The sequence below is a fragment of the Aphidius gifuensis genome, linkage group LG3 (assembly GCF_014905175.1).
Source record: "Aphidius gifuensis isolate YNYX2018 linkage group LG3, ASM1490517v1, whole genome shotgun sequence".
Classification (NCBI taxonomy): Eukaryota; Metazoa; Arthropoda; class Insecta; order Hymenoptera; family Braconidae; genus Aphidius; species Aphidius gifuensis.
The window spans coordinates 7,645,097-7,663,973 of record NC_057790.1 but is presented as its reverse complement, the minus strand read 5'-3'; the positions used below and the strand labels follow the sequence as shown (position 1 = coordinate 7,663,973).

At 30.4% G+C, this 18,877-nt stretch overlaps 1 protein-coding gene and 1 pseudogene across 1 annotated transcript; both read left to right on the top strand.

Moving 5' to 3' along the window:
- The first annotated feature begins 4,387 nt into the window (after positions 1-4,387).
- Positions 4,388-6,008, top strand: LOC122850826 (annotated as a pseudogene).
- Positions 6,009-6,129: 121 nt separating this feature from the next.
- On the top strand, positions 6,130-18,710 carry LOC122850825. Its single transcript, XM_044149888.1, has 4 exons — positions 6,130-6,218; positions 17,497-17,536; positions 17,652-18,413; positions 18,528-18,710. The coding sequence occupies exons 1-4, from the start codon at positions 6,130-6,132 to the stop codon at positions 18,708-18,710; spliced, it is 1,074 nt and encodes a 357-aa protein (XP_044005823.1).
- The last annotated feature ends 167 nt before the right edge of the window (positions 18,711-18,877 follow it).

Here is an 18,877-nt window from a genome sequence, read left to right as displayed (position 1 = left end):
TTACGGAGGCTAGGAGCCATAGGCTCAGCCGCAGTCTTGAATTCATCGGCGAAAAAAAAAACGCTCATAACTTACGAACTAAGTAACCGAGAGACTTCGTACTAGGCTCAAAAGAAGCGCATTAAAAAACTCTATCGCCCGCGTAATAAGTTTTTTGCTCTATTGATAATAGTTTTTAATCAAAAAATTAACATGTAAATTTTGAAAAAATTTTTTTTCTTACTTAAAAATTTGTGGTGTCTAAACTATCCATCAGAGCGTATTTATCACCAGAGGTCCTTTGTTCGTAAATCTTTTCTGTTTTATATTTCATTATTCTTAAATTATTATTTATGTAACTTAAAATAGTACATACGTTTTTATGTGAAAATTTTACAAGTTATTTATTGCGCCGTTTTTATAACTCGACGCAAAATCATAGTAGAGACTTCGTATTAGGCTCAATTTATGTGTCTCAGAAAACTCTATCGCCCGCTTTGCAAAATCCCTTTCCATTTATAATAGTTTTTTGAGAAAAAAAAAAAAAACTATAAAATTGAAAAAAAAAATTCCGATATTTAATTTTTTTTTCTCGAAAACCGTTGATGAGAGAGAAAAAAACCCCTAATGCCGTCACTAGATTTTTTTGAGGCGCATAATTTGAGCCTAATACGAACTCCCTATCTTGATTATAACAAAAATTATGGCTCGCCGAAAAAAAAATCAAAAAAACGGACCAAAAAATGTCATCATAGAGTTAAAATAAAATGTTTATAAGGCTCCAAAAAAAGCCTTGATTCGAGTAATGTTATTGTTGATAAACCATTAAATTATATTTCAGCAATAATTTGAAATAATCATGGCCCTAGCCGGAGTATTGAAAATTTTTAATTTTCAACGGGTAACGCGGGCCACACGCCCCAACAAACGTTACCAGGTCTTTTTATTAATTTATATTCATTTTATATATTTTTTTGTTTGTTGTTCAGTACAATCGATACATACTTTTTAAGTTAAAATAAATGCAATATTCGTTGTTAATTAATAATTGAAAAAAAAAACTAATAAAGTACTCATACGTTATAAAAAAGTAAAAAATAAAAAAAAATATTTTATATGCATATACCTATTACAAGAATGTATATATTTAAAAATGTTGTATTGATAATAAAAAAAAAAAGTTTACTTTTGTTCACTTTATATTTATACAGCCGAGACTAGGCGAGACTCTGATTTTTTTTACTCGAGACGAGACCGAGACAAGACTCTGATTTTTTCAGGCGAGACGATACCGAGACGAAACTGTTGTTTTGGTCATTTTTCGAGACCGAGACGAGACTCGATCAAATCTCGTCTCGTCTCGTCTCGTGTGCATCTCTAGAAATAAATTTGTAGTCACGAATTTTAATATATATTAAAGAAGAAATTAAAATTCCCCCCGCAGGGAAAGCACAGTTGCTTCAGCAACTGTATGATCATTTTTTTTATTTTATATTAAAAAATAGTTTAAAATAAATACAAATGATGGCCTAGGTTTATAAAACCTAAAACAATGCGCTTTGTAAGGGAGAAAAACAAGACCGATTCTTTTGGCGATATTCGGTGAAAAAGAATCGTGAATCGATTAATCGGCTCTGAAAAGAATCGAATACTTGTACTCGATATGAATCGATCCAGTACTCGAGTACTTAAAAAATCGCCGAAAATCGAAGACCCCTACACTATAAACATTATCAATATTATTAATATCATCAATAATATCATCATTTATTAATTGATTGTCAATATTATTAAAGTCGTTACGAATATCTTGACGAACTGCGAAAGAAGTTTCACTTCCCTCGCGCGTACTGCTAACACACACAAATTTTTTTCAAACAGTACGTGACTGGATGCCGTTTAATACTGAAAAAAAAACTTCGACTTAAAGCACAAATTATAAATAAAAATAATACATTATTCAGTTTCAACATCATTAAAAAAAATATGTCACATGAGGGATTCATCGTATTTGTTCTTATGAAATAGATTATTAGTACTGATACATAGTATAAAAATTATTTTACACTTTATAGCCTATAATTGAGAGTGTACATGCAACAATACGCTGTTAATGTATCTACACGATTTTTAAGCCATAATTTATTCATGGAATTGATTATGTCAGCAGCATGATTGCAGCTGAGAATCACGTCGTTTATAACCCGTTGTTTGATCAGCAAGTTTGTGTCTCAAATCTATGAATAGATCGATATCATGTATGGATAAAAAAAAATGAAATCCTGAATCCAAGAAAACGACGTATAGATTTTGTATATTATACTAAAAAAAAAAGTGTATCTTAAAACCCTAGAGTTGAGGCTGGTGGTGAATTTGTTAAATTAATTATTAAGATGACCGATAACAAAATATAATCAAGTTTTTTCCCATTAAAACTTCTCGGTGGGTTTTTTTTCGAAGATATGTACGGTGGACTGGTTATTGGTTTTATACTGAAAGAATTTTTTAATGAAATCATACCTTATAAATCATTTTATAATCACTCTGTTACACCTCTAAAGTGTACCTCAATGCAAAAACCAAAATATTACTCTGTTATAAAGTAAATTTCACGCGAAATGACAGCAAAGTGTGAATTTATTTATTTTCTAAATAAAAGTAATATTTACAGGGCACGGAGTGAAAATGAATTTATAATTTATTTTTTTTTAATATGATATATCTGATTTTTCACTGGGTTTTTTAGTAAAAATTTATTTAACTCATTTTTTTTTCAAATATAACATTGCATTCAATACGGAGCATAGAGTGAAAAGTTTGTTATTTTTTTTTTTTTAATAATATTCATGAATTGAAACTAAATAACTTGTGTTGAAACTAATTCAAATTGATATCTCAGCTACTTGCCAAAATTTTTTTGATTTATTTTGACAAATATATAGCTGAGGAATTAATGAAGATGAATAGTTAATTTATTGGGCTACATCTTTCAAATAAATAAATGCCCAATGACAAGCAGTAGCTAAGGGAAAGATGCGATTGAGGAATTGATGTAGCTTGCCACATAATTTTTTTGGCTGCATCAATTCCTTAGCTACATCTTTTTCTCAGCTACTGCTTGTCCTTAGTCATCAATACCATCAATAGGCAGGGTAGTGCTTCGTGTTAAAAAAAGAAAGCGAAAACACTACCGAGCTTCAATATATGTATACACCGAATAGAGGTAACCTCATCCCTCGCTAATTTTAAAAATTTGATTTAAAATATGATGATGACGATAGAAATAAATGGTTTTTATAATGTAAAATTCCATTATATCGAGCTTTGCTATTAGAAAGAAACCGAATTATCACGAGGCACGGTAGTGCCTCGAGTCAAGTATGAGAAAGAAAAGTATGTGTGTTGATGAGAATATGTGTGAGATGAGATTAACTACTACTACCGTGCCTTATTATACATCAAATATTTTGTCCCCTTCCGTCGCGAATCTATTAGAAATTTAATTAAAATATGATAGACTTGAATGAGGCTGCTGAGGTTTGGTAATGATCCCATAAATCGATGTCGAGCTTTTTTTTTAAAAAAAAATCAGATTTTTCCGTTGCAGTAATATATATCTAAAGCATAATTGATATTTACGGTCTTTTCGTTTTTCTCAAATCGACTACATTTTGTTCGTTCAGTTGGTATGGTATAAAACTTTACAAGGGTGATGCCATATTGGCTGCAGTGCAGAATTTTATTTTATTATTTTTCATAACCTCCAGAATACGTCGTTGAACTGTCACGTTAAAAGTCAAAAAAAAAAAAATATATACCTATAGGTATATATAATAAAAACAATATATATTTACTAAATAAATTAATATAATAATAATAATAATAATAATAATAATTCATAACAAATACATCATAATGATAATTTATTGGGTGGTCTTGATCTTGGTATAACAAGTCTTGGTGGTAATGTTGAGCAAAAAGAAAAAGACTTGTTGCTAAATTTCGTAATCGTTCAGTAAATCCGCAAGATTGGGAAGTATTTTACAAGTATGTTGTGTTATGTTATGTTATTTATTGCTATTATTATTTGTATTATTTTAATTTAATTATTTATATTATTTATATTATATATTTGTGTATTTAGAAAAGGAGAAATAACAAGTGAACATGAATTTTTAAATGATAATACAAGTTGGGCATCTTGGGCAATAAATACAATGGTTAAAACACAATAACATCACCAGAAACAAATTACATTTATTTTAAAACACTTCAAGAAATTGCTGATTTAATATATTAAATTTATCTGTTAATGATAAAGATTTAATTCTTTCAGTTGCACAAATAACTAAAAAATGCTGTGATAAATATATATAATAATAAAAATATAACTGAAGAAAATATTAGAATGGCATTATTGTGGTTGTCAAAGCTTAAAAAGGTCATCAAGGTATAACAACAACAACAATATCAACTACAACAACTTGCAGGTTTAGAGAATACTTTGGACTTAAACAAGAATTACATAAAGAGATTAATTGTATTCAAGATGATTTACCAGTTAATATGACTACAGATAAAAATCTTTTTGCAATTACTGGATAATAAATTAATTTTGTAAATATTAATCATTTGGATTAATTTATTAAATTTTACATTATTATTGGTGAAATATATTTTTTAATTAAATTTTGTTTAATGCAGATCTTTCAATTACAAGTATTGCCACCGTCAAGCAATATTACATTACCATCTGGACAAGTAACACAAGTACTAAAAGTATAACAAATTTATCATATTTAATCTATTTACATGAGTCCACAAACAACAAATGATTAAGAAAAAGATTTAATTATACAAAATAGAATACGTCAATTAAAATGGGTAACATGACATAAGCTGAGAAAAAAGAAAGGTGACAGAAGAGTATTTACATTACCAGAAATAACTCTCTCTGAAATAACATAAACAAGTATTAGTGATCTTTTAGTAACACATCCATATTTTATTTCAACTATCCAACAAATTTAGCTAATTTTTTGGTATCATTTTTGGACAATAAACGTCCATCAGTTCGTGAAAAAGTATTTAATTGTGTAAAAAATATATTTAAAGATAATAAACGTGGTAAATTATCACTTGTTATTATTCGTAAATTAAAACAATATATTAAATTACGTGGTCACTTGGTTCATACTGAACTTGTTAAAGTATTATTGTCATTGAGAATAAAAGATATTGATCTTGATAAAAAACGTGATGATGAAATGACACAAAAAAAATTAATGAGCCATCAACAAGCCATCAACAAGTCTAGCTAAATTTGCACATTGTATTAATCTTAAATTTTATCAAGATTTAGCTAATATCATAAATACACTGATGGAAGAAAAAATTTAGGTTTACGTGAACAATTACATTGTATACAAACTGTATTTACAATATCGTCTGGACAAGGACCAGTATTAAATATTGTTTCATACAGATTTTATGTACATTTGTATAAAAATTCATTATTATCAATTAATGCTGGAAAAAATCAACAAGATTGTCATATTATCATTGGAATATTAATTCAAGTGTTGATTAATCGTAGAAAAAAAATAACACAAAATCGTTTAATAGCATTTATCAAGAGAATTGCACCAATGTCATCGCAATTACAACATCATGGATCATTGAGGCTACTTGGTATTATTAAAATAATAATACTAACAAAATCAATTGAGGGACTTTTTGATACTGATGCTAATTCTGCTGATGGTTTTTATCAACCAGAACTTGATGAACCAGAATGTTGTGATGCATATTGTACATCATTATGGGAACTTGTTGCATTACAAAGACATTATCATTCTGTTGTACAAAAAATACCACGTAATATTGCAGCTGGTATACCAATAACTGGTGTTGCTAGTTTACCACCAGAACATTCCAAATTAGAACCCAAAGATTTGTATAGACAATTTGATCTAACTGGGTATTTAATCCATCAATTGAATCTACATGAGTCCACAGACAACAGATGATCAATCATTAATTGTTGTAATAATATATTTAAATTGTTACAATTATCAGTTCGTGGACCAGCATCAGCTGATGAATTTTTACCAGCTTTAATATTCATTGTGCTAAAAGTCAATTATTGAAATGACAAATGGTAATCAAGATAATAACATTAAAGATGATAAACAACAACAAATTGAATCACAACAACAATTACCAAATACGAAAGAAATGTATTTGTGTTGATGAGAGTTAACTACTACCGTGCCTTATTATACATTAAATATTTTGTCCCTTTCCGTCTCTAATCTTTTAGCAATTTAATTAAAATATGATAGAGTTGAATGAGGATGCTGAGGTTTAGTTATGATCCCATAGATCGATGTCGAGCTTTTTTAAAAAAAAAAAATCAGATTTTTTCGTTGCGGTAATATATATTTAAAGCATAATTGATATTTACGGTCTTTGCGTTTTTATCAGTTTTTATCAAATCGACCAGATTTCTTTCGTTCAGTTGGTATAAAACTTTACAATTATTTTTCTTCTCTCTCCTAGACGTCTCTTTTTTTTAGTGTTTATATTTTGGCTGCACTGCCAATATTAATTTAAAGTGGACATTTAGCTTTCTGAAATTTTCTTTTTCAAAATGCATTTTGCTATTTATATTTATACTTCTTTAATAATTCATCTTCATATGTGCATCTATTTTTTTATGTTTTTTTTTCTTTTAAATAATGCTAAAATGGCTACGTGCAATAGAACTCATATTTTCTTGGTTTTTTTTTTAACCTCATAAAATATACTAATTAAAATTTCAAAAATTTATATATTTAAATAAATAAATAATTCTTATAAATATTAATTAAACAAAAAATGAATTGTATGAAAATAAACTTTAAATTATTTATTCATTCATTACGTTTTTTATAAAAACAGGAGCTTTTACACAAAATAATCGGTTTTTGTTTATTGTCAAAAAAAGAAATTCATATTAAATTACAACATTTGTACCTGGTAGTAATACTGAATTTTAATAATTGATTTTCAACAGATATGTACAGTATGAAGTTGATGGAATATACATATGGAATTACCATATCGTACAATGTCTGATGATGAAATGCAACAGTTGGGTATCCCTGGTGGAAATATTTCTTCGAATTTTCTACGAATCTCTACGAATTTTTACGACATTGACCCATTCGAGAGTTTCGGAGTTATCTCTCAATTTTTCTTCGAGTTTTTTGGCCTTCGGAGAAACTTCTCCAATTGCTCGGGAACTTCTCTAAAAGTCAACCATGTGCTAACATAGTTCCATAATTTTCTTTGAATGTTTGTCCGAGTTTTTTTGAGCTTCAGAGAAGATGGACTATTAGTAGAAATAATTTATAGATTTTCTTTGAACATTTTTCGGAATTTATTTAGTTCTTCAAAGAAGCTTCTTCGATTGTTTGCGAACTTTAGAAGAACTATTCAGAAATTTGTAAAAAGTTCGTTGAAATTCGTAGAAGTATTTCTACTATGAATTATTCGGCAAGAAACCGTAAAATATTTCTCGAAGCTCAGACAAATAATTAAGAGTACGGAGAAAACTTTCGAAGATTTTTTAAAATTTTTTCTCCGCATGGGTCAATTTCGTAGAAATTCGTTAAAATTCGCAGACAGCTCTTAGAAAATTCGTAGAAATATTTCCACCAGGGATATCAGCATTACAAGAGAAAGGTTTATTATTTCTTTGGGTAATTGGACGTGCTACGGAATTTGGTCGTGAATGTTTACAGCTATGGGGTTATGATAGAGTTGATGAAATAATATCCCTGGTGAAAAAAAATCTGGCAAATTCTGACAGATCCTTACAGATTCTCGCAGATTTACACCGGTTTTCGGAACAACTGCCAGATTCTGCCAGATTATTTTTACCAGGGATAGGTTAAAACAAATCAATTACAAAGAATAATGAGAACTGGGGCGCTATTCTTGGTCCCGTATTGCGGGAGTTATTGCGAGTCTCGCAATAACGATTCGCCGATAAGAAATATTATTCGCGATAGAAAAACATGAAGGCGCTTTTTGTTGCTTTCATGTAAATTTTACCTTATTTTTGCATTTGCATACCAAAATGGCAGCTTCACATGAAAGCAACAACAAGTGCCTTCATGTTTTTCTATCTTAAGATAAAAAATATTTTTTGTACGGGGTAGTCTAAAATAGACAAGCTTTAAACACCTTGTTTATTTTGATGATCAGGACGTATGATATGTTGTTATTTTTTATTGTAAACGATCAAAAGACACTACAAAAAGATATGATATCAAACAAAAAACAGAAATAAATTTTTGTACAAGAAGGAGAGTCAAGTATTCGAAATTGGAGTAGGGTGCAAAATTCACAGTGGGACAAAATTCACAGTCGATACTGATTCGGGCGCCACCTATCAAAGAAGGTTGTTTCAAAAACATTAAGGATATTCTAAAAAACCCTTTCAACTTTCAATTTTCATTTTTAGAATAACCATTTGGAGTCTTCTAAAAACCTTTTTTGGACTCTTTTAAAGACCCTTTACTTTTTTATAAATTAACAACAATATTAATTACAAAACCCTTTATTGGAAAGACCCTTCATTTCTAAATAAATTCATAACAATATTAATCACAAAACCCTTTATTAGAAAGACCCATCATTTTTTAATAACTTATTAAGAATAATATCTACAACGCTCTTGATTCGAAAGACCCTTTACTTTATAAATTAATAACAATATTAATTAGAAAACCCTTTATTGGTAAGATCCTTTATTTCTTTATAAATTAATAACAATATCTCACAAAACCCTTTATTAGAAAGATCCTTTATTTTTAATAACTTATTAAGAATAATATCTACGACGCCCTTGATTCAAAAGACCCTTTACTTTTTATAAATTAGCAACAATATTAATTACAAAACCCTTTATTGGAAAGACCCTTTATTTTTTAATAACTTGATAACAATTATATCTATAACACTCTTGATTTGAAAGATCTTATACTGAAAAATTATATTGAAATCGACTCACAGACATAAGGGACTTTTGAAAGACCCTGTGTCATAAATATTATAATAAAAAATAAAGAATTATTAAGTTGTTCTGCTACCAAGGGTTAATTGATACAGGGTCTTTCTGACTTCGGGAATTTTCAAGTTTTATAAAAAAAAAAAAAATTATAAGGGTATGTAATCGAGGCTCACGAATCGAATGGTAGGGTTTAAAATTTGATAGAGACAGAAAAAAGGGTTTAAAAAAATAATTAATCATAAAAAAATCAATTTTGCGTATCCTGTTAGCTTTAGAATAAAATGATTCAAATAAACGTTGTAGAGAATATTACTTTGGGAAATATATTGATGTCGCGCTCATACTCGGTTACGCTCGGCCACGCTCGTTCATTCGGTTCCTACTATATCTGTCTTCTTTAAATATATATCTTTCCTTTTTTCTTTCAAATCAAACTCTGAGCCGATTTTCGTTTTCGAAGCATCCGCGACCGAAGAATAATAACAAAATCAATTGCTTATTGTTAAATTAATATTAACAATTGGATACTAGCTTCAATAGTTGACCGATTTCAATAATTTTTTTTTTGTTTCAAAGGGCTTGAAACGTGCTGTTATCTTATTGAATAAAAAGAATTATCACTTGAAAAACAACAATAAAAGAAATTGTTTATTGTAAAATTATTATTTGAAAATTAAATTTCTATTTTAAGGTTGTTTCCAAGTCCCATCGCCGTACTAATATTTATGCCACGAAGGGCCCGTATATTAATAACGCTATTTTTTATTCCCTCGTCCTGAAATTTTTGTGGCGCCACTGATGAAAAAACCAAGTTCTTTAGTAGCATGTGTGTGCGCGGCAACACACTAGCAAACAAAGTTTACGTCGTACGCCAAAACCATGCTTGTGTTCATGTCAGTGTGCCGCGCATCTAGCAAAGTTTAATAGTTTAAAAGTTAAATATTTATTAAAAGAAAAAGAAGAAAAAATTGAAATAATTGTCAAAATTTCGTCTTGTCCAGGGCTACAATCTGATAGTAAATGTACAGTTTTAAATCAACACAAAAAAAAGTTATTCGTAAAAACATGAGGTAACGCGTATACCTTGTGTGTTAAAGTTGTCAACTTTGACAGTAAATATCACGAAAAAAGCAAACAAGAAAAAATTCAAAAAAATTCACAATATAGATAATTATTTCATTTAGAAAATAAGCCAAAAAAATCGAAAGTCTACCAGAAATTCAGATATTCGGAATCAACCTCAATAATTAATTGATTTGAAAATTTTTTTTTTTGTTTTTGAAAGGACGAGACAAACTTCAATTTTTAAAAAAAAAAAAAAACAGTTCATAAACTTGAAAAACAACAATAAAAATAATTTTTTATTGTAAAATTATTGTTTAAAAATTGAATTTCTAATTCAATAGATGATTGCGATTCCTTTTTTTTTTTTTTTTTTTGTTTTGAAGAAGACAAGACAAACTTCAATATTTTTTGAAAGAAAAAAAAAATTTTTAAACTTTTAAAACAACAAAATTAATTTAGAATTTGTCTTTTCCTTTTTTTTGAAAAACAAAAAAAAGATAAAAAAAACATCAATTGTTAAAATAGAAATTCAATTTTCAATAATATTATTTATTATTATTCAATTTTACAATACACAAATAATTTTATTGTTGTTTTTCAAGTTTAGAAATTGTTTTTTTCTCTAATACTGAAGGTTGTCTTATCTATTTTTTAAATAATATTTTTACAATAAATACTAATGAATAATATCTTGAAAAATTAATTTTCTATTTCAACAATTTATGGTTTTAAAAAAAAATTTTTACTCGAAAAATAACCACGATATTAATTGTTTATTGTAAAATTATTAGTTATATATTGAATTTCTATTTTAATAATTGATTGCGATTTCTTTTTTTTTTTTTTTTTGTTTTTAAGAAGACAAGACAAACTTCAATATGACTGTGAAAAGAAACAAAAAAAAATAAAAAAAGGAATCAATAAATTATTAAAATAGAAATTCAATTTTTAAATAGTAATTTTACACTCAACAATTAATTTTATTGTTATTTTTCGAATGAAATTTTCTTTTACCGTATTATTGAAGTTCTAAACTTTAAATAAAAAACTAAAAAACTAAAAAATTTTCAAATCGATTAATTGTTAAATTTAATTTTGAATAATATTATTTAATATTATTTATTGTAAAAATATTATTTAAAATTGAGATTTCATTTTAATATGATTGATTGATTTCTTTCCTTTTTCTTTTTGAAAAATAGACAAGACAAACTTCAATATTAGAAAAAAAAACAATTTCTCAACTTGAAAAACAACAATAAAATTATTTGCTCATTGTAAAATTCAATACTAATAAAAAAAAACAAATCGCAATCAATTATTAGAATAGAATGTTAATTTCAAATTGTAATTTTACAATAAACAATAAATTTTATCGTTACTTTTCGAGTGAGAATTTGTTTTTGACAGTAATATTAAAGTTTGTCTTGGCCCCTTTAAAAAAGAAACAAAATTTTTAAATCAATTAATTATTAAAATAGAAATTTAAGTTTTAATAATAATTTTACAATAAACAATTAATTTTATTGTTATTTTTCAATTTTATAAATTTTCTTTTCACAGTCATATTGAAGTTTGTCTTGTCTTCTTAAAAACGAAAAAAAAAAGGAATCGCAGTCAATTATTAAAATAGAAACTTAATTTTTAATAATAATTTCACAATAAACAATTTCTTTTATTGTTGTTTTTCAAGTGATAATTCTTTTTATTCAATAAGATAATAGCACGTTTCAAGCCCTTTAAAACAAAAAAAAAAATATCGAAATCGGTCAACTATTGAAGCTAGTATCCAATTGTTAATATTAATTTAACAATAAACAATTGCTTTTGTTATTATTCTTCGGCCGCGGATGCTTCGAAAACGAAAATCGGCTTAGAGTTTGATTTGAAAGAAAAAAGGAAAGATATATATTTAAAGAAGACATATATAGTAGGAACCGAATGAACGAGCGTGGCCGAGCGTAACCGAGTATGAGCGCGACATCAATATATTTCCCTCTCAATTTTCTTCTCTCAATACTTCGAAGTTTTTTGACTGGTCTACTAATACTTTTACGGTTCGAGTAAATACAACAGCTGTTTATACGTGTGCGCGTCCAGTCGGATACAGACGGGTAGCGTCGGGAAGCGTCGGGTCGAAATGAAACTATTTCTCTTTTTGAAATATCTATCAAGGTCACGCAGGGGAGTTTTGGGTGGGGATTCGGGAGGGGTAACGCGTTAATCAAAAATAAAAAACTTTGAAAATTAATTACTTAAAAACGGGTGGTTATAAAAAAAAATTTATAAGAACTACCCCCTTCCCCCCCGCCTCTCTCTCCTAAAAGAATATTCTCTACAACGTTTATTTGAATCATTTCATTCTGAAGCTAACAGGATACGCAAAATTGATTTTTTTATGATTAATTATTTTGTTAAACCCTTTTTTCTGTCTCTATCAAATTTTAAACCCTACCATTCGATTCGTGAGCCTTGATTACGTACCCCTATAATTTTTTTTTTTTTATAAAACTTAAAAATTCCCGAAGTCAGAAAGACCCTGTATCAATTAACCCTTGGTAGCAGAACAACTTAATAATTCTTTATTTTTTATTATAATATTTATGACACAGGGTCTTTCAAAAGTCCCTTATGTCTGTGAGTCGATTTCAATATAATTTTTCAGTATAAGATCTTTCAAATTAAGAGTGTTAAAAAATAAAGGGTCTTTCCAATAAAGGGTTTTGTAGTTAATATTGTTGTTAATTTATAAAAAAGTAAAGGGTCTTTTGAATCAAGGGCGTCGTAGATATTATTGTTTATAAGTTATTGAAAATATAGGATCTTTCTAATAAAGGGTTTTGTGAGATATTGTTATTAATTTATAAAGAAATAAAGGTTCTTACCAATAAAGGGTTTTGTGATTAATGATGTTGTTAATTTATAAAAAAGTAAAGGGCCTTTTGAATCAAGAGCGTTGTAGATATTATTGTTTATAAGTTATTAAATAATAAAGGGTCTTTCTAATAAAGGGTTTTGTGATTAATATTGTTGCTCATTTATTTAGAAATAAAGGGTCTTTTCAATAAAGGGTTTTCTAATTAATATTGTTATTAATTTATAAAGTAAAGGGTCTTTTGAATCAAGGGCGTTGTAGATATTATTCTTAATAAGTTATTAAAAAATGAAGGGTCTTTTCAATAAAGGGTTTTGTGAGATATTGTTATTAATTTATAGAGAAATAAAGGGTCTTACCAATAAAGGGTTTTGTGATTAATATTGTTATTAATTTATGAAGAAATAGAGGGTTTTACCAATAAAGGGTTTTGTGATTAATATTGTTATTAATTTACTAATGAATAAAGGGTCTTTCTAATAACGAGTTTTGTGATGAATATTGTTAATAATTTATAAAGAAGTAAAGGGTCTTTAAAATCAAGGGTTTTTGTGGTAATTATTCATTGTTAATTATAAAAATGTATGTGGGGTTTTATAGTCAATTGTTTATGTAATCTCCAATTTTTATCAATCATAATAGGGGTTTCATTGTCAGGGTTTTCTAAAATTATTTGCAGAGCCATCTATTGCTTTTTTTTTGTCTCGTAGTTTGACTAGCAATTTTGTACCACTGTGAATTTTGTCCCACTGTGAATTTTGCACCCTACTCCGAAATTGTTATTATTTTTTTTTTTAAACATACAAAAAAAGAGAATATCAAAAAAGTCAAGTACAAAAGTACTAATTTCTTTAAAAATCATTGACCCATGTGAATGGTCTTAACTTTTGACAAAATTTTATACTTGACCCCACCCGGTTCTTCCCAAATAAAATTTCGAGTCTTTCACACAAATGTAGACTCATCAATAAGAAGTGAAAAGTAGAAGCACTTCATCTGTATCAAATTGATTAATACGAATATGAAACATAATACGTATGTAATACTGAACTGTCATACTTAGCCAACCACTCCTGAAAATATTTCGCCGCGATTACTTTGTATTTCTCCATGATTAGTCTGAATTTCTTTAAAATTAACCCATACTGCGAAATGTGTGAAAAAATTTTTTCAAATTTTTCTGAAATCGTTGGTGAGTAGAGATGTGAGTCGATACAGTACCGTATTTAATACGGTATTAAATACCGTATTAATACTGTATTAATACCGAGCACCAAATACGATACAGATACCGAAATACCGATGTTCCAATGTAAAAATACGGTATCTGTCATTGTATTTGTTTACGCAAGAGACCGCTATATTGGTATAGCAGCACCTGCCAGTCAACTTTATTTTTGACGTCACGCCAACGCTTGGATACACCACGCGCAGGCGCGACTTTGCTTGCTGGATTCGTGCATTCTCGGATGGATCCGAAAATACTCGGTTTCTTCTCTGACTATCTACGTCAACTGGACTACGAGACACATCGTCTAACTTATGTTCACTGTATTTAACACCTGGTGCATACAACACCAAGTGGTTTTTGAGGTTAACTTTTGAGAGTTTGCAAAAGGTATGACACCTTTTGCAAGGAGTTTAATTTATACATTATTTAGTTTTACAATAAACCGTTATTTTATCTGTTAATTAAAACACCTTGTGTTTTATCATTTATTCCTTTTTACAATCCACTTCCTCGCGTCAATATTTGGTCCTTCGAGCAAAAGAGTGAGTTATACTTTAAAATTAGTGGTCGTTAATTAATTAATTCATGAGTAGATTCATTAAATTATTTAATCGGGAAATACAGTGTTTTGTGTTAGCTTTGCGAGTGTTAAAAAAAAAAAACCGGTTGAGCGCCATGAGGCTGAAAAAAAATTTTTTTATTTTTTCGGGGTTCACGCACGGGCCGCGTGGTAAAGGGAAAATTTTTTTTTTCACATCACTGAGTGATGCAACAATGCTTGATAATTATTGTTTAAAAAAAAAGCAATAATTATTTTACCGGGTGGTCAAGCATTGTCGAGTTGATCGAAAGATCATAATTTTTCTTTTTTACAAACCACGCGGTAAATTAATTGCGTTTAATTTTCTGGTTATGTCAGACCACATGGTCAGGAGAGTTGTGCACATATTTGAATACACGCTAGTATTACTCAAAGGGCACAAAGAGTCATTATTATCTTTTAAGTTGTTTAAAAAATAATGATAAAATTATGGGGATATTTTTTGTAAAAAAAATATATATTGTAACCAGAAATTTACGAGTTTGCTCAAGGTTGAAAAAGTGACAGGTGTTCATTTTTCAATATGTCTTGGCTCCTATGTTCCTAATCCAATGTCCAGTATTTATTCCATGTTATATACACTTGAATTTAAATATGGTCATGTGATTTCACTGTCGTAAATTAAAATATTGTTTATAAACATTTTCTAATTGTTTTTCAATATATTTAAAGGAAATGGCAGAAGGAGAGGGTACATCCGGTGTTTCAGGTGGTTCAAGTGGATCCACTGAGGATGTTAAATCGCCGGAGTACAAGATAGCCATGACTGCAGAACAATTACAAGCCGCTCATGACATGGACGTCATTAAGTCGTATCTCAACGAGTCATATGTCACACAACAATCACTTTCTGATCGCCTCACCAGAATTTACAATTGGGTTGTGACTGGTAAAAAAGAGGGTAAAGTCTTTACCGTCAGTCAGTTGTCAGTACGTGACGAGGAAGCCAAGAGGGTTTTCCACCAACACACAGATACTGACAGACTCATGCGGTCCCAGTTGGCTCGCTTGCCAAATGATAGAGCAAAATTAGAGCTTGACAATAGGTCATATTGGAAGAACAACAAGTCAGTCATGGTTGAGGAAGGTTACTATGACACCTCGGCCATGATCAAAGAGTTACTCAACACACTTGTTGTTCCAACATCCAATGCCGTCTTTGTAGGCAACTCAAATGAGCTGCCACCATTGGATGTACCAACCTTCAATGGTGATTTCACCAAATGGCTAGAATTTGAAAGTCTGTTTGACTTAACAGGTAGTTATTTTAAAGCCTGGAATTTCAGACATTTCCAAATTCCGCCATTTGCAAATGGCATTGGATGAGAGAACAAAAGAGAAAATCGGTGGCATTGCCGTCACGGGTGATAATTTTGCTGTGGCCTGGGGCCAATTAAAAAGAGATTTTGGCAATAAGAGAAGGTTGGTCAATGCTGAGCTCAGCAACTTACTGGGTATTGAGAAGATGAAATCAGCCACTGCTCACGAGCTATCTCGTATGTTGGCCAGGGTTGAGCATTCTCGTGCAGCCTTAGAGAAACTGGGCAGGCCAGTTGAGCACTGGAATGACATCATTGTATATCGTGTATCACGGATGATACACATCTCTTTGGCGTCCTCGTGGGAAAAAAAGATTGCCAATACAACTGAGCCTCCAACCTGGGCAGAGTTTAAAGAATTTTTGAATTCAAGAGAGAGGTCTATGGAAACGATAGAGCAGGTGGAACAGATGGATGATTCTGTTCCATCACCAAATACAGTCAGGGTACATGCTGGTACTCTAGCAACTGCAGCTAATAATCAGCTGTGTGAGCTCTGCCAAAGTAAAGAGCACAACTTGGTGAGGTGCCCACAGTTCATTTCAATGTCAGCAGTGAAGCGAGATGAGTTCGTTAAGACAAAGCGACCAAGACTCATCTGCTTCAACTGCCTTGGGTCACATGCTGTCATCAAATGTAAGGCTAAGGCGTCTTGCAGAAGATGTCCAGGCCAAAAGCACCACACTATGTTGTGCTACAAGAGTAGGTCGACTAGACCATCAAATTCATAATCAACATCATCACAAGCAACAACGTCAACAGCCACAAAGTCACCACCACAACCAAAGGCACCAGAGACAAAGGCAAATTAATTTTTTTGTTTTTATATAAAAAACTTTTGTGTGTTTTTTTACTCTGTTGCTAGGTATGGCTGCGTTGTTGTGCAGAGAGTTTTGGATGTCGAAAAATAACCTCGGACATCCATCACGTGATCTCAAAGCCTTAATTTGAGATCACCTTTGTACATATTTCTTTTTATATCTTTTTTATGAATACATATCATGGCAACTGTTGGTTTGGTTATTAATTGAGCGTGTTAAGAGTTATTTATTTAAAAATTCCTTTTATTTAAATTCCTTTCATCTCCTTTCTGATTAATAATAATATTGAATTACTTGTATCATACTAGACGTGGTATGACATGGTTGTTTGCTATATATATACATGTGCATGTGTCAGACTGTTAAAAAGGCACCATGTACATGTATACTTGTATACTTATTGAGCACATACGAGTACAAAGCTGCATTAATATCGAGCTGGAATCAGAATCTTTAGGCGTTTTATCTTGCCTATTATCGTCATCAGCTGTCTATGAGATTGTTTCATTTTATTTTCTATTCTTGAATATGTACAAAGGCACAGGTGTGGTACTCGATGGCCAAGAGTACCAATTAGAGTTGTAGTATTTTGGTTACGTGGTAACACATACTACATCATGATGAGAAATCAAATTTAAGTTAATTCATTAGTAGGATTAGTATATAAAGGAGCTAAATTTTACTAATATGTTTCAACAGGTGGAGAATCATCCACAAGTCCTGGTAGAGACAGCTAACCCTCGACCACCAGTACTGCTGACAACAGCCATTACGGATTCACTTGATCGCTGGGGTAGGGTTGTCACTGCTCGAGCATTGCTGGATCAAGGATCCGAGATTTCACTGGTGTCGGAGGCTCTGGCAAATAGACTAGGACTTAGTCGAACGTCATCACGTCTTGCTGTGGTGGGCATTGGCCAACATACAATGCAGGCAAGAGGTGTGATTGACATTAAGGTGATATCGAGAGTGTCACCATATAAAGGTCTAGTGAAGGCATTGGTAATGCCAAAACTAACAGGGTTATTACCATCAGTTGCGATTCCCAAGCAATTGCGAGACAGCTGGGCCCACATAACACATCTTCAGCTTGCTGATCCTGAGTTTTATGTACCAGCTCCAATTGATGCTATCTTTGGTGCTGATGTATACAGCACAGTACTAAAAGATGGTGTCAAAAGAGGACCAGAGGGTCAACCAACCGCTCAGAGTACAGAGCTCGGTTGGGTTTTATCTGGTAATACCCTGAATTTGGGAAATAATACCTCTCTCTGTACAGCATCAAAAAATTATCATCAAGGAGTTTCCTGTCAGAGAAAGGAAGAGTTGTACATCCTTGTCAAAAGATTTTGGCTGCAAGAAGAGCAGTTTGACACTACAGAGTCATCAGGATTTTCTGATGACATCTGTATGAGTTATTTCATATCAAATTACGAGAGAGATACTCATGGTCGTTTTGTGGTAAGGTATCAATTTCAAAAACCTGTAGACACTTTTGGTAACTCGTTTGAGTTGGCATTGAGAATGCTTCATAACCAAGAGAAGAGAATGGTCAAAAATTCAACTCTTTAACAGGCATATTGTGAATTCATGACTGAGTATGAATCACAGGGTCACATGGTAAAAGCATCACCTGTTGAAGACCATTCTAAGTGTTATTATTTACCACATCACAGTGTCATAAAAGAGTCGAGTACATCAACAAAATTGAGAGTTGTATTTAATGGTTCACAAAAAACAAATACAGGGAATCATTGAATGACAACTTATACGAGGGTCCAAAGTTATTAAACTCTCTGGTATCAGCCCTGACACAGTGGAGAAAGTCACGTTTTGTCTTTTCTTGTGATATCAGGCAAATGTTCAGGCAGATCTTAATACATCCTGAAGATCGAAAATATTGGAAAAATTTTGGAGAGATACAC

What these genes read in the sequence shown, in the direction of transcription:
- LOC122850825 (XM_044149888.1), top strand. Translation starts at nt 6,130, where the DNA reads ATGACAAATGGTAATCAAGATAATAACATTAAAGATGATAAACAACAA. An exon ending in TTACCAAATACGAAAGAAAT is followed by an intron (nt 6,219 to 17,496) that starts GTATTTGTGTTG and finishes ACAAAGGCACAG; the next exon opens with GTGTGGTACTCGATGGCCAA. An exon ending in GAGTACCAATTAGAGTTGTA is followed by an intron (nt 17,537 to 17,651) that starts GTATTTTGGTTA and finishes ATGTTTCAACAG; the next exon opens with GTGGAGAATCATCCACAAGT.